The 24,041-nt window shown below is 41.5% G+C and overlaps 1 protein-coding gene across 2 annotated transcripts in view; it reads right to left on the bottom strand.

Moving 5' to 3' along the window:
• LOC108715936 (actin-associated protein FAM107A) overlaps positions 1–24,041 on the bottom strand; it is an 81,585-nt gene that overhangs the window by 21,315 nt on the left and 36,229 nt on the right. Inside the window, exon 2 of one of the 2 annotated variants that reach the window (XM_041561830.1) lies at positions 11,349–11,412. In XM_041561830.1, coding sequence (XP_041417764.1) covers positions 11,349–11,412 — 64 coding nt within the window. Of the gene's footprint in view, positions 1–584; positions 792–11,348; positions 11,413–24,041 lie in introns of those variants that run through there. The other variant, XM_018261512.2, reaches the window with a different exon arrangement.

The following is a 24,041-nucleotide window of genomic DNA, read 5'->3' as shown; positions in this document are numbered from 1 at the left end:
AGATATTTAGAGATAGATAGATATTTAGAGAGAGAGATAGATATTTAGAGAGAGAGATAGAGAGAGATATTTAGAGAGATAGAGATATAGATATTTAGAGAGAGAGAGAGAGATATTAAGAGAGAGAGATATTTAGAGATAGAGATAGCGAGAGACATAGATATTTAGAGAGAGAGAGATAAATGATAGATAAACATATTCAATAGATACATATATGATAGATAATATAAAGAGAGAAAGAAATATATAAATAGATGATATATAGATGAAATACAGAGACAGATGATGTACAGACTGACAGACAGATATATATAGATAAATAAATAAACAGACAGTGTCAGACAGAGAGAGTTGCCCCGGGAGAGGGAGCGCCCCCTGCTGGTGTGAGTGTGAGTGAGTGTAAGTGAGAGTGAGTGAGTCAGTGAGTGAGTCAGTGAGTGTGAGTGTCAGTGAGTGTGAGAGATGAGGGGAGGGATAATGACAGAAGTGACAGACACTGGGGGGAGGAGACAGAAATAGAACAGAAGTGAATGAGCCCCAGTGTTACACCCCCGCGCTAATCTCACAATGTGACTCCCACTTACCGGACTTAACCAGCCTGTGTATCCCGGGGGCATCCGGCGCCCTCACCCGAACCGACCAGGATCTCTGAGACTCCATTACGTCTGTCTGTGAGTCTGTGACTGTGTGAGACTGTGAGTGAGACTGGGGGACTGGGGGAGGGGCGGGTCGAGTCTCTCAATGTCCCGCTCGAGTCTCAGTCATTATTTGCAGTAACTGCTGCTCTTCCCCTGCCCGAGCTTTTCATGCAGCGCGGAGAGACCGTCACGTGACGCCACAGAACTCGCTCCTCCCCCCAGTGACTGTCACTCACATATAGACCCGCGACCCCAGTTCTTCAGTCGTGTCAGCTCAGGGGCTTGGGCAGAATTTATAACCCCAAAAGGCCCAACACTGAAATAAGTTCAGCTGGGCTACAATTCTATGGTACAAGAGCTGGTGTTACACTGTACTGATATAACAGAGTGTAAGCTCTTTCTAATAGATCGTCAGCTCTTCAGCACAGGAACCTCATTTCAACTGTGTATTGATACTCCTAGTCTTGTGTATTGATACTCCTAGTCTTGTGTATTGATACTCCTACTCTTGTGTATTGATACTCCTAGTCTTGTGTATTGATACTCCTAGTCTTGTGTATTGATACTCCTAGTCTTGTGTATTGATACTCCTTGTCTTGTGTATTGACACTCCTAGTCTTGTGTATTGATACTCCTACTCTTGTGTATTGATACTCCTAGTCTTGTGTATTGATACTCCTAGTCTTGTGTATTGATACTCCTAGTCTTGTGTATTGATACTCCTACTCTTGTGTATTGATACTCCTTGTCTTGTGTATTGATACTCCTTGTCTTGTGTATTGATACTCCTAGTCTTGTGTATTGATACTCCTACTCTTGTGTATTGATACTCCTAGTCTTGTGTATTGATACTCCTAGACTTGTGTATTGATACTCCTTGTCTTGTGTATTGATACTCCTAGTCTTGTGTATTGATACTCCTACTCTTGTGTATTGATACTCCTAGTCTTGTGTATTGATACTCCTAGTCTTGTGTATTGATACTCCTACTCTTGTGTATTGATACTCCTACTCTTGTGTATTGATACTCCTTGTCTTGTGTATTGATACTCCTAGTCTTGTGTATTGATACTCCTACTCTTGTGTATTGATACTCCTAGTCTTGTGTATTGATACTCCTAGTCTTGTGTATTGATACTCCTTGTCTTGTGTATTGATACTCCTAGTCTTGTGTATTGATACTCCTACTCTTGTGTATTGATACTCCTAGTCTTGTGTATTGATACTCCTAGTCTTGTGTATTGATACTCCTACTCTTGTGTATTGATACTCCTAGTCTTGTGTATTGATACTCCTACTCTTGTGTATTGATACTCCTAGTCTTGTGTATTGATACTCCTAGTCTTGTGTATTGATACTCCTAGTCTTGTGTATTGATACTCCTAATCTTGTGTATTGATACTCCTACTCTTGTGTATTGATACTCCTACTCTTGTGTATTGATACTCCTACTCTTGTGTATTGATACTCCTACTCTTGTGTATTGATACTCCTAGTCTTGTGTATTGATACTCCTAGCCTTGTGAATTGATACTCCTAGCCTTGTGTATTGATACTCCTACTCTTGTGTATTGATACTCCTACTCTTGTGTATTGATACTCCTAGTCTTGTGTATTGATACTCCTAGTCTTGTGTATTGATACTCCTACTCTTGTGTATTGATACTCCTACTCTTGTGTATTGATACTCCTAGCCTTGTGTATTGATACTCCTAGTCTTGTGTATTGATACTCCTAGTCTTTTGTATTGATACTCCTAGCCTTGTGAATTGATACTCCTAGCCTTGTGTATTGATACTCCTACTCTTGTGTATTGATACTCCTACTCTTGTGTATTGATACTCCTAGTCTTGTGTATTGATACTCCTAGTCTTGTGTATTGATACTCCTACTCTTGTGTATTGATACTCCTAGTCTTGTGTATTGATACTCCTAGTCTTGTGTATTGATACTCCTAGTCTTGTGTATTGATACTCCTAGTCTTGTGTATTGATACTCCTAGCCTTGTGTATTGATACTCCTAGCCTTGTGTATTGATACTCCTAGTCTTGTGTATTGATACTCCTAGCCTTGTGTATTGATACTCCTAGCCTTGTGTATTGATACTCCTAGCCTTGTGTATTGATACTCCTAGCCTTGTGTATTGATACTCCTAGCCTTCCTCCTAGACTAATATAGGCCAATATAGTGTTACTCTAGTGTTAGGGACAGCACTCACATACACATTCTACCACCTTACACTTTACTTTAAGCCACAGACTGACTTGTGTAGTGAATCCCACATTTTTTTGGGTGGGACGGGACGGGGGGGACTGCGGGGATTTATCAGGAATCAAAAATAAAGTAGAAAATGAGATCAGAAGGCCCTGCTCACAAGAGCTTACACTCTAGAGATATAAGGGACCCTAAACATTACAATGACCTTCCAAATGGGGCTTGAAGAGAAAAAGTTGAGCGACCTTTGCCCTAGCACTAGGCATATGGGAAAAATGCTTATAATAAAAATAAAAAAAATATTTTTGGGTGGCAATTTCCTTGAATTCCTGTGATGGAATGTACAGTATGTCTAGCTTCATAAGATGAAACTGGTTGTAATATTTAATTATTTGTGTTTTGAGTTATTTAGCTTTTTATACAGCCGCTCTCCAGTTTGTAGCAATCTGGTTGCTAGAGTTTAAATTCCCCTAGCAACCATGCATTGATTTGAATAAGAGACTGGAATATGAATAGGAGAGGCCTGAATAGAAAGATGAGTAATAAAAAGTAGCAGTAACAATACATTTGTAGCCTTACAGAGAATTTGTTTTAGATAGAGTCAGTGATCCCCATCTCAAAGCTGGAAAGAGTCAGAAGAAGAAGGCAAATAATTCAAAAACTATAAAAACTAAAACATGAAGACCAAATGAAAAGTTGCTTAGAATTAGCCATTCTATATCATACTAAAAGTTATCTTAAAGGTGAAGCGCCCCTTTAACAGAAAGGACAAATCAAACCAGCAACTGTCAGTGCCATGAAACTGAACCGCAACTGTTCACAACATTACAGGAGGCCAATATATAAATATAATATATATAAAGAATAAGATAGTGTTACTCATGGAGAGATCAGTTGGAATTGCTTTTAGTTTGTGCCCAGAGCCCAGACAAGAAGCTCCGTAGTGGCAGAAGCGCAGTGAACACAGACAGAGCCGTGAGATCTAAATCTGATCTGTTGTGTTTGTCACAATGTGAGGCTTATTGATGCCAAGGTACTGCGTGTTCTGCTGATGCTTCACAGTATAGGTCCTTCACCATGGCAACGGGAATAATGACACGCCATTCGCAAGGCTCTTAATAAATATATATATAAACGTGTACAGTATACAGTATTTATATAAAGGACAAGTGGTGGGCGAGAAGTTTTTCCTCTGTAGATTGATGACAATAGGCCCCATGTTCTGCAGCTGAATAGGTTTATTCTAGTAATACTCTGTTGGGTTAATACTTCCCCTTTTATTCTCTCCAGCTTTTCACTGGCAGTAAGTTCTTTACACGGCTATTGAGCGACTCTGTACAGTCTGTATCTGCTGCTGCAGCTTTGATTCAGAGAAGTAACTGAGAGGGGGGTTCCTTGTGCTCAGAGTCTTTGCTTTGGGATTTTGTACAGGGAAACTGCAGCTTCAGAGACTCAAAATGGGGTGTAGCACAAGATGGAGACAGTAGGGCAAGATGGAGACAGTAGGGCAAGATGGAGACAGTAGGGCAAGATGGAGACAGTAGGACAAGATGGAGACAGTAGGGCAAGATGGAGACAGTAGGACAAGATGAAGACAGTAGGACAAGATGGAGACAGTAGCACAAGATGGAGACAGTAGGACAAGATGGAGACAGTAGCACAAGATGAAGACAGTAGGACAAGATGGAGACAGTAGGGCAAGATGGAGACAGTAGGACAAGATGGAGACAGTAGGACAAGATGGAGACAGTAGGACAAGATGAAGACAGTAGGACAAGATGGAGACAGTAGGACAAGATGGAGACAGTAGGGCAATATAGAGACAGTAGGACAAGATGAAGACAGTAGGAAAAGATGGAGACAGTAGGACAAGATGAAGACAGTAGGGCAAGATGGAGACAGTAGGACAAGATGGAGACAGTAGGACAAGATGGAGACAGTAGGACAAGATGGAGACAGTAGGACAAGATGGAGACAGTAGGACAAGATGGAGACAGTAGGACAAGATGGAGACAGTAGGACCAAGATGGAGACAGTAGGGACAAGATGGAGACAGTAGGGGCAAGATGGAGACAGTAGGACAAGATGGAGACAGTAGGACAAGATGGAGACAGTAGGACAAGATGGAGACAGTAGGACAAGATGGAGACAGTAGGACAAGATGGAGACAGTAGGACAAGATGGAGACAATAGGGCAAGATGGAGACAGTAGGACAAGATGGAGACAGTAAGACAAGATGGAGACAATAGGGCAAGATGGAGACAGTAGGACAAGATGGAGACAGTAGGGCAAGCTAAAAACCATAGAGCAAGACTGAGGCAGTAGGGCAGCATTGCATCAGCAGGTCATTTATTGCAATATTAGGACAAGGTGTAGACATGGTGGCAGATGTCGACAGTTTTTATCAGTGTTTCCCAACCTGTGATCAGTTGCTACTGAAAGCTTAGCACTCACCAACAGTCTGTGAACTGGACACTGCCCTGACATAAATCACTTGCAAAACAGATTGTTCTGCTCACCAATGTCATAATAATATCAAGGTCCTGGCAGAGAATAGAAGGTTCAGTTTGCCCTTCATGGAAAAGGTTCAGGGGATATTAACTGGAGCTTTCAGGAATCTTTTTCCAAATCGAATGATATTGATGGTTTATAGAACTTGCTGCCCTGGGTTTTTATGAAATATAAAATATTGCTTTTTGTAAAGAAAAATATATGTATTTTTTTTTTGCATGAGCTCATTCTGTTGGGTGTATATAGAAAAGAAGCAAAAACACAGCTGAAGTACTAGATACAGGTATGAGATCTGTTATCCAGAATGCTCGGTACCTGGGATTTTCCGGAAAACGGATCTTTCCATAATTTCGATCTTCATACCTTAAGTGAGTCTACTAGAAAATCATATAAACATTAAATAAACCCAAAAAGCAGTTTTTTCTTACAATAAGGATTAATTATATCTTAGTTGGGATCATGTACAAATGACTGTTTTATTATTACACAGAAAAAGGAAATCAGTTTTTTAAAATGTGGATTATTTCACTATATAAGAGTCTATGGGAGACGGCCATTCCATAATTCGGAGCTTTCTCAATAATAGGTTTCAGAATAACGGATCCCATACCTGTATTTACATTTAATTAATCTGACACATGATTCAACAGATTGAAGGGAAACCATGATAGTCTTTCTGTGCTCACTGGACCAGTTCCAAACCTTAGGCTCATAGTGTCATTCAACCTCTACTTCACCTTGTTCTATTGTGAAGTGATGGATTCTGGGACTTGAAGTCCCTGTGCTTTCTGTGGTGTTCAATACACAGATTCTCTGTTCCGATAAAAAATGTTCAACCTGTATTATTTTACCTGCAGAGAATGCTGGGAGTTGGGCCGTACACTGGGCAACCTGTGAAGAGCAAGCTTTTGGCCCTAATGGACACGGAGGGCTGAACAGCGCTGTTCTGTTCATACAACCAAAGCATACCTCCCAACATTTTGGAAATAGAAAGAGAGACGCACATTTTATTGGCCCCGCCTGTTTTTGTGGCCACACCCCCAATTACCATTTTCATTTGGCAGGTTATGAAAGGTTGAACACATTTCTGTGGTTTTTATGTGTTATTACAGTTTTGCTAATTAAGGTGAATTGCCCTTTAAGCTACAAGTCACAGTTTCCCCCAAGAGGCCTGCTTATCTTAAATTGTTCCAATTGTTTCTTTTCTTATCTTAAAGGGGTGGTTCACCTTAAAGTAAACTTTTAGTATGTAATAGAATAGCCAATTCTAAGCACCTTTTCCATTGGGTTTCATTATTTATTTTTTATAGTTTTATAATTATTTGCCTTTTTCTTCTGACTCTTTCCAGCTTTCAGATGGTGTTCGCTGACCCCATGTAAAAATCAAATGCTCTGTAAGGCTGCACACTTATTATTACTGCTACCTTTTATTGCTCATCTGTCTAGTAAGGTCCTTTCCTATTCTTATTCCAGCGTCTTATTCAAATCAATACATAGTTGCTAGGGGAATTTGGACCCTAGCTACCATATTGTTTATAATGCCAATTGAAGAGCTGCTGAATAAAAAGCTAAGTAAGTCAAAAACCACAAATAATAAAAAATGAAAGTCAGAATATCCCTCTCTACATCATACTAAAAGTTAACTCATAGATGAACATCCCCTTTATATTGTTACAATTGTTTCTTTGCTTATCTTAAATTGTTACAATTGTTTCTTTGCTTATCTTAAATTGTTACAGCTGTTTCTTTGCGTATCTTAAATTGTTACAAAAGTATCTAAGTGCAGCTGCCTCGTATTCTGGGCTCTCTGCTAAAAGCCAATTAAGTTATAAACTTAGTATTTTCTTTCTGGCTGTTCAGAGCAGGAGATCAAAGAGAAAATCGGGACATTTCAGTAATGGGCTGTCAAAATTGGGACTGTCCCACAAAAAACTGTATATTTGGGATGTATGCCAAAGGCCTGACTATGTAGGTCGGACAGGAAGTTAATAGGGCTATTTCCTTGTGATGTTCCTGCCCATGAGGTACATTGGCAGATAAAATTTCCACTCTGTAAGGATTAATGGTGGTCAAAAATCTATTCACATTGAGCCAGTTTTAGATCTGACCCTGCACGCTGATTTATTTAAACTGCACAAGAGCCGTTGCCAAAAGCAACCAATCAGCATTCCTTTTTGAACAGTGTACTGAAAATAAAGACCTGATTGGCTGGCCCTTATGCACATTAGCACCTACATGATTATACTAAACATCATCATCCGTCTGCCAGTGAAAAGGAGATGATGCAAAAATTCAATTTGAATAATTTGTAAAATTCTCATTTGTTTTTGTGTGATACAGCAGCGCAAGAGCAGGGAACGGAGCACAAATTGGTGACTAAAAATAAATGTAAAAATATGAGTATTACGTTTTAGTCCCTAAATTCATGGCTTGGTCTCCAGCCTGGGCTGTTGTGCAGCACCCTCCCAGCCTCATTATTTCACATTTAATAGAGATGCTAATATTAGCGGTTTTATTAAGAAATGAGGTCTGTCGGCTCCTGGCCTCATTAGATAGTTTTCCATTTTTAGTGTCAATGTGCTGAATGAGGACAGGAAGAAAGTGTCACTTTCATTAGCAGATAAATTCAGTCTGACCCAGATGGAATTTTAGGGAAATAGTGTATTCTGAGCTTAGGCAAGTGCAGGTCAGAAATAATTTAAGATGAATATAGATTTCACAAGTAGGAACCAAGGTAAGTTGGAGAAACCACACACCTCACAAACCCTAAATTCTTATCCTGGTGCCCAGTGATAGAGGAATCGGCCACCTCACATCCAAAGTATGAAGAAATTCATCGGCACACAGGAGTTGCGATAGCAGGGGAAGTCCTTGCAATTTTATTAATGCAGTGGTGCAATGTTTTCGGGGACACACCCCTTTGTCAAGATGCTTGATGCTGTAGGGTGCATAAGAATGTGGTGGTGCCAGTATTATAGGGTGTATGAGAATGGGGTGGTGCCAGTATTATAGGGTGTATGAGAATGGGGTGGTGCCAGTGCTGTAGGGTGCATGAGAATGGGGTGGTGCTAGTGCTGTAGGGTGCATGAGAATGTGGTGGTGCCGGTATTGCAGGGTGCATGAGAATGTGGTGGTGCCGGTTTTGTAGGGTGCATGAGAATGTGGTGGTGCCAGTATTATAGGGTGTATGAGAATGGGGTGGTGCCAGTGCTGTAGGGTGCATGAGAATGTGGTGGTGCCAATATTGTAGGGTGCATGAGAATGTGGTGGTGCCAGTGCTGTAGGGTGCATGAGAATGGGATGGTGTCAGAGCTGTACTTTGCATGAGAATGTGGTGGTGCCAATATTGTAGGGTGCATGAGAATGTGGTGGTGCCAGTACTATAGGGCAGAGACTGAACTTTTAGGGTCTCTTACACACTAGATAAACAGTGTACACCAAGGCTCTGCTTCCTTAACCCTCGAACACAAGACAGCCCTCCAGGCCCAACATGGCCCTCCAAGTGATTTCTTTTGGATGTTTATGCAGTGAGGGAAGAGGAGAAATCAAAAACAAACAATTATCCCCTTATATTTTAGTAAAAGTTTTAGTCCTTTGATTAAAGCAGAGGTCTGACATAAGTCGGTAATAATTATATCACGAATTGAAAGAAAGAAAAAGTACCCCGTTTAATCAATAAATTGTTTAATTGATTAAACGGGGTACTTTTTCTCTTTCTTTCGGGAAGAGGAGGAATCTGATTTTGTGCTTTTAAAGGGATACTGTCATGGGAAAAAAAATTTTTTGAAAATGAATCAGTTAATAGTGCTGCTCCAGCAGAATTCTGCACTGAAATCCATTTCTCAAAAGAGCAAACAGATTTTTTGATATTCAATTTTGAGATCTGACATGGGGCTAGACATTTTGTCAATTTCCCAGCTGCCCCCGGTCATGTGACTTGTGCCTGCACTTTAGGAGAGAACTGCTTTTTGTCAGGCTGCTGTTTTTCCTTCTCAATGTAACTGAATGTGTCTCAGTGGGACATGGATTTTTACTATTGAGGGCTGTTCTTAGATCTACCAGGCAGCTGTTATCTTGTGTTAGGGAGCTGTTATCTGGTTACCTTCCCATTGTTCTTTTGTTTGGCTGCTGGGGGGGAAAAGTGAGGGGGTGATATCACTCCAACTTGCAGTACAGCAGTAAAGTGTGATTGAAGTTTATCAGAGCACAAGTCACATGACTTGGGGCAGCTGGGAAATTGACAATATGTTTAGCCCCATGTCAGATTTTAAAATGTAATATAAAAAAATCTGTTTGCTCTTTTGAGAAATGGATTTCAGTGCAGAATTCTGCTGTAGCAGCACTATTAACTGATTCATTTTGAAAAAATGTTTTTTTCCCATGACAGTATCCCTTTAATGACAGGGCTACAGGGTGTGGTTAGTGCTGCCCTATGCCTCACAATTATAAAATAACACCAGGTCACGACTGGGCTTTTCTTTCACTTAACACTTCTATATATAGTAATATTGCATATGTGTGGAATTTATTGCCTGACAGGCACATTTTATCCATTGCTGTTAAGCAGAATCTCCACCCAATAAAAGTTAAAATTCCCATAATACAGTCATTACACATTTTCACTGCATACCTCCCAACATTTTGGAAGTAAAAAGAGGGACAAAAATTTTTTTCGCGCACGTAGCGCAGCAATTTTTTGACCACACCCCTTTCGGTGGCCACACCCCCTAATTACCATGTTTGTTTTACAAAATTTGGCAGGTTATGAAAGTTTGAAAATATTTCTCCTTATCTAAACTGTGTTTTTGTGTCTCAAAATTGTTACAAAGTATCTTATTTGCACCTGTTAGCTGTTCTGGGCTCTCTGCTAAAAGCCAATTAAGTTAGAAAGTTTGTTTCTTTTTCTGGTTGTTCAATGCAGAGAAAAGAGGGACTTTCCAGTACAAATGAGGGACTGTGGGTTGAGCTGTCAAAAGAGGGACTGTCCCTCCGAAAAAGGGACAGTTGGGAGGTATGTCACTGGTCTTACAGTTATTTGTTAATGTTAACTGGAAGCCGTATCTTTCTGTCCCTTTCTGTTCTCTGGTTGTGACACTTGAAACAAAGTATAAATTATCCTCCAAGTCTTGCCTACATTATTCTAGGATTCAGAACTAGCAGTGCAGAGAATATACAAAAGAGCACGTCAGGCACTGCTATTGGTGTATAACTGTATATAATAATAAGAATAAGAATATATAGAAAAATTGTTTTTGATTTGCTCTGCAGTCACATTTTGATAATTTTCATATAATCTGAATTTCATTTGTAGAACAGAACACTTTGGGGCACATTTACAAAGCTCGAGTGAAGGATTCGAATTAAAAAAACTTCGAATTTCGAAGTGTTTTTTTGGCTACTTCGACCATCGAATGGGCTACTTCGACCTTCGACTACTACTTCGACTTCGAATCGAACGATTCGAACTAAAAATCGTCCGACTATTCGACCATTCGATAATCGAAGTACTGTCTCTTTAAGAAAAACTTCGACCCCCTAGTTCGGCAGCTAAAAGCTACCGAACTCAATGTTAGCCTATGGGGAAGGTCCCCATAGGCTTGCCTGTGATTTTTTGATCGAAGGATATTCCTTCGATCGTTGTATTAAAATCCTTCGAATCGTTCGATTCGAAGGATTTAATCGTTCGATCGAACGAATAATCGTTCGATCGCAGGATTTGCGCTAAATCGTTCGACTTCGATATTCGAAGTCGAACGATTTTAGTTCCTGGTCGAATATCGAGGGTTAATTAATTAACCCTCGATATTCGACCCTTAGTAAATCTGCCCCTTTGTGTGTGATTGTGAGGAACAGGATTGTGTCTCCAGCAAATTGCAGGCACATTTGGCGCATGCGTTGCCTCTACCCACGCACTTCTGCAACGGAGCTCGGCAGCACCTACTGACAGCAATTATCAGATTTTTCTATCAAATGTGCTCACTTACCCGATCCATTCATTATGTGTTTCCTATTGTCATTGTGGAACTTGGAGTGGAGCGAGTATTCCTTCTGCAAAGAGAGAAAACAACGGAGGCAATTAGTACACTGGCGACAAGGTCACCCTAAAAGGCATAAATGTCCCTAGTGATGGCAGACTCACAACAAAATACCTTATTATTTATAATGCAGCCTCCAGCTCCTCAACTGTTGTTGAACTGCAGCTCCCAGAATCCTCTGACAGTTCAGCCACTTTTTGGACATCTCTGATATGATGTTACTGACATCACCTCCCCTTAGTACACGTATGTCATTCTTTATCTAGAAGCTTGTTATCCTGAAAGCTCCAAATTACCGGTAAGCCGTCTCCAATTGACTCAATTTTATCCAAATAATCCAAATTTTTAAAAATGTTTTCCCTTTTCTCTGTAATAATAAAACAGTACCTTGTACTTGATTCCAATTAAGATATAATTAATCCTTATTGGAAGCAATTTAATATTTATATGATTTTCTAGTAGATGGACAGGCTAAAATTAAGTAAGCTTTATCAGAAAGGTCTATATAAATACACCAGTAACCCTCAAAGTAATGCTGCTCTGAGTCCTCTGTCAAAAGAAACAGCACATTTCTTTCCTTCTATTGTGTACTCATGGGCTTCTGTATCAGACTTCCTGTTTTCAGCTTAAACCTCCAGGGCTAGGGCTTGAGCATGCTCAGTTTGTTCCTCTCCCCCTCCCTCCTCCCCTTCCTGCTGTAATCTGATCCCAGAGCTATGAGTGAGCAGGGAGAGACTCAGGCAGGAAGTGATGCCACACCAAGCTAATATGGCAGCTGATATCCTAAACAAACAGAGAGCTTCTAGAGCTGGTTACTCAGGTATGGTAAAACATTCTGCAGAATAAATATAATGTTATAGCTTGCACTATTGTGCCTAATCTATTGGTAATAAACTGCTTCGGTAGCTTTCCTTCGAAAAGATCCATATTACAGAAAGATATGTTATGGGGAAAACCCCAGATCCCAAGCATTCTGGATAACAGGTCTCATACCTGTGCAAACACTGTATCAAAGTTGCATCCTTTATTAACTAATCTACAGTTGCTCTCCTTCCCCTATCACCATCTTGTCTTACTCTTCACCTTAATGCTGAGGTCAGATCTGAGCCTAAATTTCTCTACTCACCTGCTGCTTCTCCGCTCCTGCTCTGCCTGTACCCGGAAGCATTCTATCTGTTTGGGTGCAGGCAGACAAGCTGGATTTCGGTGCAGAAATGCAACATTTTGAATTTAGCGTCAAAATCCGTCCTAAGTTCAAAAGGCAAGGGAAGCAACAGGGCAGCAGATTCTCCTTCTGTCGTCTGGCCCTAGCCTAAAGGACCAGTGTGAATCTTAAGGTGGCCATGGATGTTAAGATTTTCTCTCCATAACGACCAATTATAGTGCGATCCGAGGAATCCGTCAAATTATCGGGAATTTAGAGGACGTTCGAACGATTAGAGGATCGTAACTAACGATTTTTTTAGTCCGACGTCGGTGAGAAAATCGGTCAGTCCGGTTACAAAATATTCATCGTTCACAGTGAAATGTATTCAATGTCCAATTGTTTGCAGGGCCAAGCAGGCGGCTCCCCACAGTTTTCCTGGCTTCAACTAGACAATATCAATTGAAATGGTCTTTTTAGTTGATGGACAAATCGTACATATAGGGGCCGATTCACTAACTTCGAGTGAAGGATTCGAAGTAAAAAAACTTCGAATTTTTGTGCTCCTCGACTATCGAATTGGCGGAAATTCGCCTGAGTAGAATGATTTGAATAGATCGAGCGCAAAAACGCTACGACTATTCGCCATTCGATAGTCGAAGTACTGGATCGAGCGCAAAAACACTGCGACTATTCGCCCATTCGATAGTCGGAATACTGTCTCTTTTAAAAATACTTCGTCTGCCTACTTCGCCACCTAGAACCTACCGAATTGCTTTAAAAGCCTATGGGAAAGTCCTGTAGGCTTGTTTTCCAAGTTTTTGATCGAATAAAAAGGCATTTGATCGAATGAAAATCCTCCGAGCGAATATTCGATTGAGCGCCTATTCCCCTGGGGAATATTCGCCAATTCGACTATTCGCCAGCATGTAAATTCGCCCGAATTGCCTATTCGATTCTATTCCCCAGTCGAATTTCGAGGGATTTAACCCCTCGAAATTCGACCCTTGATGAATTTGCCCCTTAAACGATAAAGATCTTAAAAAAATCTATGGCCACCTTTACTGATGTCCAAGCAACAATCCTCCAGTTGAAGCCACAATTCTGTTATTGCTAATGGAAATTATAATTCACTACTATTAATTATTAACAATTATCTGTTCTATGTCTGCGTGATTCACACATTTATATAAGGAGGGATAATGTGGTCACAAGGGCAAGATCAGGCCTTTGCTATTATCATTCTGTGTGGGCTGGAAAACTTTTTGCAGAGCATTGGAACCCTGTTATTATATTTATCAGCCCATTGGCACACGAGGGTGATCTATATCTACTGTATATTGTATGTTCAGTGGGTTTATTTATTCTACCTGACTTAGGTTTAAACTTTCAGAAGAAGTCGGGAGCTTATTTCCCTGTGTATCAGGGCTGTCTGACCATTGTAAGACTTAAGGTGCCCATACATGGATAGATCCGCTCGTTTGGCGATGTCGCCAAACGAGCGGATCTCGCTCCGATATGCCCACCTTGAGGTGGGCAATATCGGGCAGATCCGATCGTGGGCCCCATCCGATCGAGAGCTGGCCGACTTTCGGCCAGATCTCGATCGGGGAAGCCCGTCGGGGGCCCCCATACACGGGCCAATAAGCTGCCGACACAGTCTGTCGGCAGCTTTTATCGGCCCGTGTATGGCCACCTTAACCGGCAGAAAATTGAGTAGACATCTATCAATCATGTTTGAAAATCCCATTGGACAAGGATCATAGTGGGGCAGTTATATGGTTCTGTATCCCAGCAGGTCCCTATAGGCCGACAGTATGATCAGATCAGTTCAAATTGGACCTCATCAAGCAAGTGGATCAGGGAGCCAGATGTAAGAATGTTTGAGCCTTCAGGCTCTCGCAGTTGCAAGGGGAGGCAAAAAGTAGCCTCTTGTGACTTTAATAGTCAAATTGGCCCCTTTTTGACCCACTCCAATGCTGATGTTTTAAGCGTAGAGCGGGAGAAGGGGATGGCATCAGAGCGGCAGCAACCCCAGGCCAAAAAAGTTCCTAAACTCTCACGTGGTTTCCTTAATTCAATACTGAGCGGGTTTTCCTTTTCCCCCGACCAGAAAATAAAAAGCTTGTCAGGTTTTAAGTAAATTTCTTTGGAAAAACACTCAGGGGACATCCCCCCACTTGGTATGTGAAAGAAGAAACAACACAAGAGTTAAGAAACTTTAGAAAGTGATTTTTGGACCCAAATGTTACAGCCCGAAGGCTTAAACATTCTTGAACTGGGCCCATAGTGTTTGGCCAGATTAAAATTCTCTTATACACTTACATATATAACCAAAGGCTCCTATGACTTTAATGCTGGATTACTGAGCCCATATTTAGAAACCTTGCCATAAAGCAAGACTGCTGTGATATAAAGTAGAAATAATCATGCGTTCCACAAAAAAATGAAACTTTGTACAGCGTCACTCATTGCTTTTATTTTGGATGACCTGAAATCCATTTTGGATGACCTGAAATCATATCCATTGGTAACATGAAGTTGCGCTAAAATACACACCGGGTGGCCATAGACGTAACAATTACGATCTTTCTTGGAAAAGATCTTTCGTTCGTTTCAATACACAAGTGTAGAGCTGAATGGTCAGATATACAGAGAGAAACAATAGAATTCTACCTGGATCTGACGATTCAGCACTAACAATGGCCGATGTTTGGGTTCCTTCAAAGGCACCTGATCAAAATTTTCCGTCCAGCTAAATCGACGAGCCGACTGATATCCAAGTCTTCTGCTGATATCGGTCGGCTCTTTTCCCATCATACACGCACCGAATATCATACGAAAATTTGTTTTGTACGATATTATCTGTGCGTCTATGGCCTCCTTTACAATGGCCGATGTTTGGGTCCCTTCAAAGGCACCTGATAAATTTGCCATCCAACCCGATCGGCGAGCCGACCAATATCCAAGTCTTCTGCCGATATCGGTCGGCTCTTTTCCCATCATACACGCACTGAATATCGTACGAACATTAGTTTCATACAATATTATCTGTGCGTCTATGGTCACCATAAGATATTTTTCTTTTCTACTGGAAAGAAAATTATCAAGACTTTAAAGAAAAGATAAAGGTTTATAAAACAGTGAAAGTAGATATGAAGCCCTTGGATTGGCATTAATGTGACTCATCCCGTCTTTCAAGATCACAGCCGGAGCTGAGCAAATAAATATAATAAGCTTGTTGCCTGTCGATACTGCTGAGAGCGTTTGCTTTCTGCCTTTCCTTCTAAGTCAATATTTGGCTTCCACAAGCTGTGGGTTACCTTGATGCAGGTTAAACGTTACTGATAATATGTGACTGTGCAGCTGATATTGTAACCACAGGCTCCCAGGGCTGAGACTTACTGGACATAGTCTGTGAAACATTAACAGCAAAAGAACTCGGCCGCTCTATAAACATCACAGAATAAGCTATACAGTACAGTCATGTAGTATTATGGCTTCAGCTGATCGTCACCAGGTAGTGGCGCTGTTCTGCAGTGTTCTATGGGAAGGATAGAAGATAAACCCTCATACAGTACTGCCTAACGGAAACAACACAGCAGCTTGCATATAAAGCTATGGGATCCATTATCCAGAAACCCGTTAGATTTACGGAAAGGCCTTCTCCCTTAGGGGTATATTTATCAAAGAGTGAAGTTAATAGTGAATTTCCGCCACTAGAGTGAAATTCCGCCACTTCCCATTCATTTCTATGGGGTTTTTAAAGTCGTATTTATCAAAGCGTGAAATTTCACTTTCACTCATTGATAAATACGCCTTTCAAAATCCCATAGAAATGAATGGAGAGCTGCGGAATTTCACTCTAGTGGCGGAACTTCACTCTTTGATAAATTTACCCCATAGACTCCATTTTATCCCAATAATTAAGGGTCGAATATCGAGGGTTAATTAACCCTCGATATTCGACTGGGAACTAAAATCGTTCGACTTCGAATATCGAAGTTGAACGATTTTGCGCAAATCCTGCGATCGATCGATCGATCGAACGATTAAATCCTTCGAATCGAACGATTCGAAGGATTTGAATCCAACGATCGAAGGAAAATCCTTCGATCAAAAAATCACAGGCAAGCCTATGGGGACCTTCCCCATAGGCTAACATTGACTTCGGTAGGTTTTATCTACGGAAGTAGGTGGTCGAAGTATTTTTTAAAGAGACAGTACTTCGATTATCGAATGGTCGAATAGTCGAACGATTTTTACTTCGAATCATTCGAATCGTTCGAATTCGATCGAATTTAACCAATTCGATGGTCGAAGTACCCAAAAAATACTTCGAAATTCGAAGTTTTTTTAATTCGAATCCTTCACTCGAGCTTCATGAATCGGCCCCTAAATGTTTTAAAAATGATCTCCTTTTTCTCTGTAATGATAAAACAGTAGTTTGTACTTGATCTTGAGAAAAAGGAGAAGGAAAAGTTTTATTTATTTATCTCCTTAACCCTGCACACCATCCGCTGGATTTCTCAATTGATGGGTGGTGCTCCCTTATCTTGTTTGTGATTGATTGTTTGTACTTGATCCCAACTAAGATATAATTAATCCTTATTGGAAGCAAAACCAGCCTATTGGGTTTATTTCATGTTTACATGATTTTTTAGCGAACGTATATAGTAACTCCTATTATCGCATTCGTGCTACGTAAGTTGTCTCGCAAGGTTTACTAAAGATTATCGCCAGAATCGTTGCCAATTTATATTGCCACCCAGAGAGTAGAGTTATGTGATAAAGAGACAGAAATTGTACAGTAAAAGAGGAGTATAATCAGTTTTTTTAAACATAAGCAGTGAAAATGAGTGATTGCACTGGGGAAGAATGATACTTAGAAATGTATTTTTTGTGAATTAAAATAATGGGAAAATAATTTATTCTTGATAGTACTTAATTGACCATAAGTATATTTAATAATACATTATAAACTGGTTATAAATACAGATATGGGATCCATTATCCAGATGAATTACAGAAAGACCGCCTCCCAGCGCCGATTCTGACTAAGGAGCCGCCTGAGGAGGCTCCTGCAATACCGCCCCCCCTCACCAGCTTACGTGTCGGGAGGGGAGGCAGACACACTATTGCGGAGAGCGCAATTGCGCTCTCTCGCAATAGTACAGCCGAATTTCCAGTTCAAAAAACGGAAATTCGGCTCTTAAAGGTGCAGGAGCGTCTTTTTGCTGCCCCTGGAACCCTCTCAGGCGCTGCCGCCTGAGGCGAGCGGCTCAGCTCGCCTCATTGGCGGCGCGCCCCTGCCGGGTCCTATAGATTCCATTTTATCCAAATAATTCCATTTTTTAAAAATGATTTCCCCTTTCACTGTAATAAAAAATTAGTACTTTGTACTTGATCGCAACTAAGAAATAATTAATTCTTATTGGAAGCAAAACCAATTTACATTATTTCCTAGCAGCCTCAAGGAATAAAGATCCTTTATCTGGAAAACCCCAGGTCCCGAGCATTCTGGATAACAGGTCCTTTACCTGTACTATACTGAAGGAAGCAACATGGCAGCTCCTGCCTGTAAGAATAAATACACGGCTATAAAGAAACAATGTTCTCTGCTGTGTCCCCTCACTGTACTGTATGTAGGAATAAGGAATCTTTTCCTTTTGACTCTGTGTTCCAGGACATTGTCAGCTCAGCAGCCCCCTGGAATGTTAATCTTTTACTGTCAGCTAATACACATCACTATCTCCATGACACAAAATATTAAATAAAGCTTCTCCTGGAGTTTCTGAAGCTGTGCAATTTGCTGCATTGGATTCCAACAGAACAGAAATGAATTTGTGCTGTGTAATCTGTTTAGGGATCATAGATAAGTATATATATATATATATATATATATATATGTGTGTGTATATATACTGTATATATATATATATATATACACAAGAGCCATAAAAAGCTTTAAAATAAATCTGTATTAGTAGTTCTTACAGAGGTGTCAGGCTGGATCTGATGGGATCTGAGAGCATGTTGAACCCACCTGATTAGACCTCCCTGCCATACTCACTACTCTATTGCTTTGACACCTCATTACCTGTATAAAAGCACTCAAATGGCAGCCTTGTACTTTTATTTGGTCATGGACTCCTTGATGACTTCTAATATCCTTATCATTTACAGTAAGGGGTACATTATCCCTAATAATACATGAGTGATACTCAGAGTTCCCTGTATAACTCAGCCTGCAGCCTTGTGCCTTTATATGGTCACAGAACAACCCCTCAGTGACTTCTAATATCCTTATCATTTACAGTAGGGGCTACATTATCCCTTATAATACATGAGTGATACTCAGAGTTCCCTGTATAACTCAGCCTGCAGCCTTGTGCCTTTATATGGTCACAGAACAACCCCTCAGTGACTTCTAATATCCTTATCATTTACAGTAGGGGGTACATTATCCCTAATAATACATGAGCGATACTCAGAGTTCCCTGTATAACTCAGCCTGCAGCCTTGTGTCTTTATATGGTCACAGAACAACCCCTCAGTGAGTTCTAATATCCTTATAATTTACAGTAGGGGGTACATTATCCCTTATAATACATGAGTGATACTCAGAGTTCCCTGTATAACTCAGCCTGCAGCCTTGTGCCTTTATATGGTCACAGAACCCCTCAGTGACTTCTAATATCCTTGTCATTTACAGTAGGGGGTACATTATCCCTTATAATACATGAGTGATACTCAGAGTTCCCTGGATAACTCAGCCTGCAGCCTTGTGCCTTTATATGGTCACAGAACAACCCCTCAGTGACTTCTAATATCCTTATCATTTACAGTAGGGGGTACATTATCCCTTTTAATACATGAGTGATACTCAGAGTTCCCTGTATAACTCAACCTGCAGCCTTGTGCCTTTATATGGTCACAGAACCCCTCAGTGACTTCTAATATCCTTGTCATTTACAGTAGGGGGTACATTATCCCTTATAATACATGAGTGATACTCAGAGTTCCCTGTATAACTCAACCTGCAGCCTTGTGCCTTTATATGGTCACAGAACAACCCCTCAGTGATTTCTAATATCCTTATCATTTACAGTAGGGGGTACATTATCCCTTCTAATACATGAGTGATACTCAGAGTTCCCTGTATAACTCAGCCTGCAGCCTTGTGCCTTTATATGGTCACAGAACAACCCCTCAGTGAGTTCTAATATCCTTATCATTTACAGTAGGGGGTACATTATCCCTTATAATACATGAGTGATACTCAGAGTTCCCTGTATAACTCAGCCTGCAGCCTTGTGTCTTTATATGGTCACAGAACAACCCCTCAGTGACTTCTAATATCCTTATCATTTACAGTAGGGGGTACATTATCCCTTATAATACATGAGTGATACTCAGAGTTCCCTGTATAACTCAGCCTGCAGCCTTGTGCCTTTATATGGTCACAGAACAACCCCTCAGTGACTTCTATCAGAGTGTCAAGTCCCACCCACTGCTTGAGTCAAAGACTTCTTGCTTCTGACCTTCAAGCTGCCATTCAAGTGTTCTAGTCCCACCCAGTGATTAACTTAGAAACTCTTTGCCTGTAAGATGCCATCAGAGAGTTGTAGCCTCATCCACAGCTTGATATACAGACTCGTTTTCCCACCACCGTAAGCGGTTCTAGTCCCAGCCACTAGTTGAGATACAGCCTTTGTGCCTCTCCCAGTGTAAGTTGCCATCAGTAAAGTAGCACCCACCCAACATTGGGTAATCAAGATTAAAATGGCATCAGTAGGGCAAGATTGTGATTAAGGTGGTCGTATTTTGTTGTGTTCCAATTTGGGGTGTGCATGAGGGAGTGGGACAAATAATTTCAGGGGCTGTTAAGTTTAGGGGGGACGTTGGCATCACTGAACGGGCGTGTTGTGTGGGTGTTGACTCTGGACTTCTGGAGAATTATGTTTTGTCCATGATTCAGAATGCTGAAACCCAGACAGGCAGTTTTAACCAGACAGTTCCAAAATGGCAACCCCAGTGACGGTGGAGCAAAATATTTATAGAAGGGCAAGATGTAGACAGAAGGGCAGAAATAAAATATGTTTTGTTGTCACTCCCCACCAGCTGAAAGGCCACAGGTTTCACGTTTCTATTTCAGATAACTAAAGGGCACGGCAAAGTCAGTTTTCATCGGGTCCCAACACAACTGGTGCAGGTCCAGTTAGAGATCTGAGAAACTGTGATCCTGTCTATTAGAGCAACAAAACACGGCTGGAAATGGAAGAACGACTAAAGAAAAAGAGTTTCCCTCAGCAGCTAAAGTTGAGGACTGTGTTTGTTATTCTGAACTCAATGGAAGTCTTTGTTCGGCCTCCTTTGTGGCAGGTTCATTTGCACTGGCCAAAGAACTTTACCTGGAACATTCCGTCAGCCCCGACGGAGGCATCTACATTAAATGACTCTAAAGAAGTTGTTCTGAGCCAGACTGGGTGACAAAAAGCCTTTGTGTTTGTCCACGACGCCCTGAAGTCTCTGAGCTGAGCCCGGCCCGTTGCTAGGAGATCCTTATCCTGAATGACTCCCAGCTCCTCCAGCTTTTACAAAATCCACCATTGAGTGAATGTGGAAATGGCTCTTTAGAAGAGAAAACATATGTAAATGTTGCCTGAATGGACATGGGGCAGAGCGTCCAACTGAAGCATTTTGAATATATAATTTAACCTTACAATACACAGTCCTACAGAACACCCCAGCCAAATGTCCCCATGCCATGCACAGTGCTCTGAATACATAGAATAAACATTTTACTAATAGAGAATTGGCTGCTGGAGATCACAGAAAGCCTTCAACCCCAGGGCAACTCTTTGACCCAATCTCTGTATTTCGATTTCCTTTTTTCCATTTTCTCCTTTAGCTTCTCCAACCCCTGCCTGCCCCCCCTCCTTCAGCAACAGAACATCATAAGGGGGTATAAGAGCTACAACCAGATAGGGCTCCCCAGTTGCTTTATGGGCTTCTGTTCTCAGGAGCACACCTTAATTTGATTGTATGAGATGTGGGTCCAGATTCACATATGTTGGATTGGCCTAAGGCAGTCATTCCCAAACTATTAGGTTGGCCTCCCTGGGGGGCTTGGAGCAGCGTCACAGAGGCTTAGGTTGAAGGGCAATTAGAGTGACATTTTGGGTGAATATGTATTTGCTGCCCTTGGAATCTTGAAACTAAGTGATTTACCAATATTTTCTGTCGCTATATATGTTCTCATGTCAGGAGCTAAGGAGGGTTCCTGACCAAAGGTTGCATCATCATGTTGGGCTTGAATAAGTTTGACAACCACTAGCCTAGGGAAAGAATGGAAGAGATTGTAGGCCACGACACTGGCAGAAATTGTAAACTCACTGGCTGGATAGAGCAAGAAGGTCTCCTCGTACCATAATGTAGAGACCCTGAGATTTGGGTGTAGTTATCTCAGGCATTCCTCTTTAGTATTTGGACACCTAAGGGTCCTTTAGTTAACTCAGGCAGCTATGTCCCTAGCTGGGTCCACACTAGTACCTGGGGATTGTCCACTAGATGGCACTGTTTGATAATATAAAAGGGTTTAGCACCATGCGGTCTGGGTCTGTCCTGGGACTTTGCCTCAGTGTGAGGTACTACAGGTCCAGATCTGCCGGAAAAGTTAGTTAAGCGTGAGATAGGGATAGTACTACAGTAATAGTCGCTCTAGGAGTGAAAGTTAGCCCAGGGTAGCTAGAGAGCAGACGTGGCTCCAACGAGGAGAAATAGTGGGGTTAGGACCCCGTGGTATTTGAACCACTAGTGCAGGGACTACAGTGGGTGAGTTGAGGACCAGATAGGATACCAAGACCCAAGATCCCAGGCTGAATACAGTGGGTGAGGTGAGGATCAAGTCCGGTGCCAAGATACGAGACCCCATGCTGAGAAACCCATGCCTTAGTGTTCAACCATAAGGATAGTGCCAGTGAGAGTGGTAACTATTTCCCAAGTCTATTGTTACTGATCTATATTGATTTCTACTCCGTCTGTTGAGGGAATATTGTTGTTGGAGGCGACTCTATAACTGCCAGTGAACATCAAAGTACTGTAACCTATGATCTTGCCGGTGTTCTGTTAATAAACCAGTTATAACTTACTGCAAAGGACTTGTCTGGCTGAATCTACTGCTGCATTTATCCACACCAGGTACCAGGAGTTGCAGGGAGTTGCACGGGTACACTGGGGGTCTGGGGCACACTACAAGCAGTGTTAGCCTGGTCACACACAGCCTTAATACACAGCAAAAGTACACTCAAGGGTGTGCTACAATAAAAACTCAGATACTAATAATAAAGGACACATGGTAACTGATATAGCCACTTGTTGCCAACACTTTTACTAATCTCTCACCTACTTTTCACATAGGGGCCGATTCACAAAGGGTCGAATATCGAGGGTTAATTAACCCTCGATATTCGACTGGGAATTAAAATCCTTCGAATATCGAAGTCGAAGGATTTTTGCGCAAATAGTGCGATCAAACGATCGAAGGATTATTCCTTCGAGCGAACGATAAAATCCTTTGAATCGTTCGATTCGAAGGATTTAAATCCAACGATCGAAGGAATAATCCTTTGATCAAAAAAACTTAGGAAAGCCTATGGGGACCTTCCCCATAGGCTAACATTGAGTTTGGTAGCTTTTAGATGGCGAACTAGGGGGTCAAAGTTTTTTCTTAAAGAGACAGTATTTCAACTATCGAAAGTTCGATTAGTCAAACGATTTTTAGTTCGAATAGTTCGATTCGAAGTCGTAGTCGAAGGTCGAAGTAGCCCATTCGATGGTCGAAGTAGCCCAAAAAACACTTCGAAATTCTAAGTTTTTTTACTTCGAATCCTTCACTCGAAGTTAGTGAATCGGCCCCATAGTGTTCAGTGTTGGCCTGGGCATCCTAAGCCCACCAGGGGCCGCCACCTGAGGGCCCCATGCAGGCCCAGATTTCACAGGCAGGATGGGGTCCTTTGGCCAGTGTCTGGCAGTCTGTTCATTGGGCCACTAAAAGAGTAGTTCTTATCTTATTTATACTTTATTTGAGTTCTATGCAACAACGTTCCCAAACAGAATCCTATTCAATTTTACATCATTTAAATTGAGCAGATGGCATCGGTAAGTACGTTACACAGTATTGCAGAGATTCTTCCACAGATTTCTTTTTTATTGAAGCTCGAGAAAGTCCCAAAGTGCAAAGTGCAAACACAAAAGTGCAAAAAGGGTGCACTGACTTAGCCTTAAAAAAGGCTAAGTCCAAACTCCAGGGTCACCTGGCCAAAAGGCTCAAAATGATCCAGAATCTTCGGACTCCCTTTCTCCGAGGCTAGGGGGAGCCCCTTTATTACAGACCCCCCGGCACAAAAGGCACGGACAGGGGCAAGGGTATTCGAACCCCCTTCGCCGCAAGGCTAGGGGGTCCCTTTATCCCTTCCCCTCCCGCCAAAAGGTCT

This window comes from Xenopus laevis, chromosome 4S, assembly GCF_017654675.1.
Source record: "Xenopus laevis strain J_2021 chromosome 4S, Xenopus_laevis_v10.1, whole genome shotgun sequence".
NCBI classification, from domain to species: Eukaryota; Metazoa; Chordata; class Amphibia; order Anura; family Pipidae; genus Xenopus; species Xenopus laevis.
This window is presented reverse-complemented; position numbering and strand designations above follow the sequence as displayed.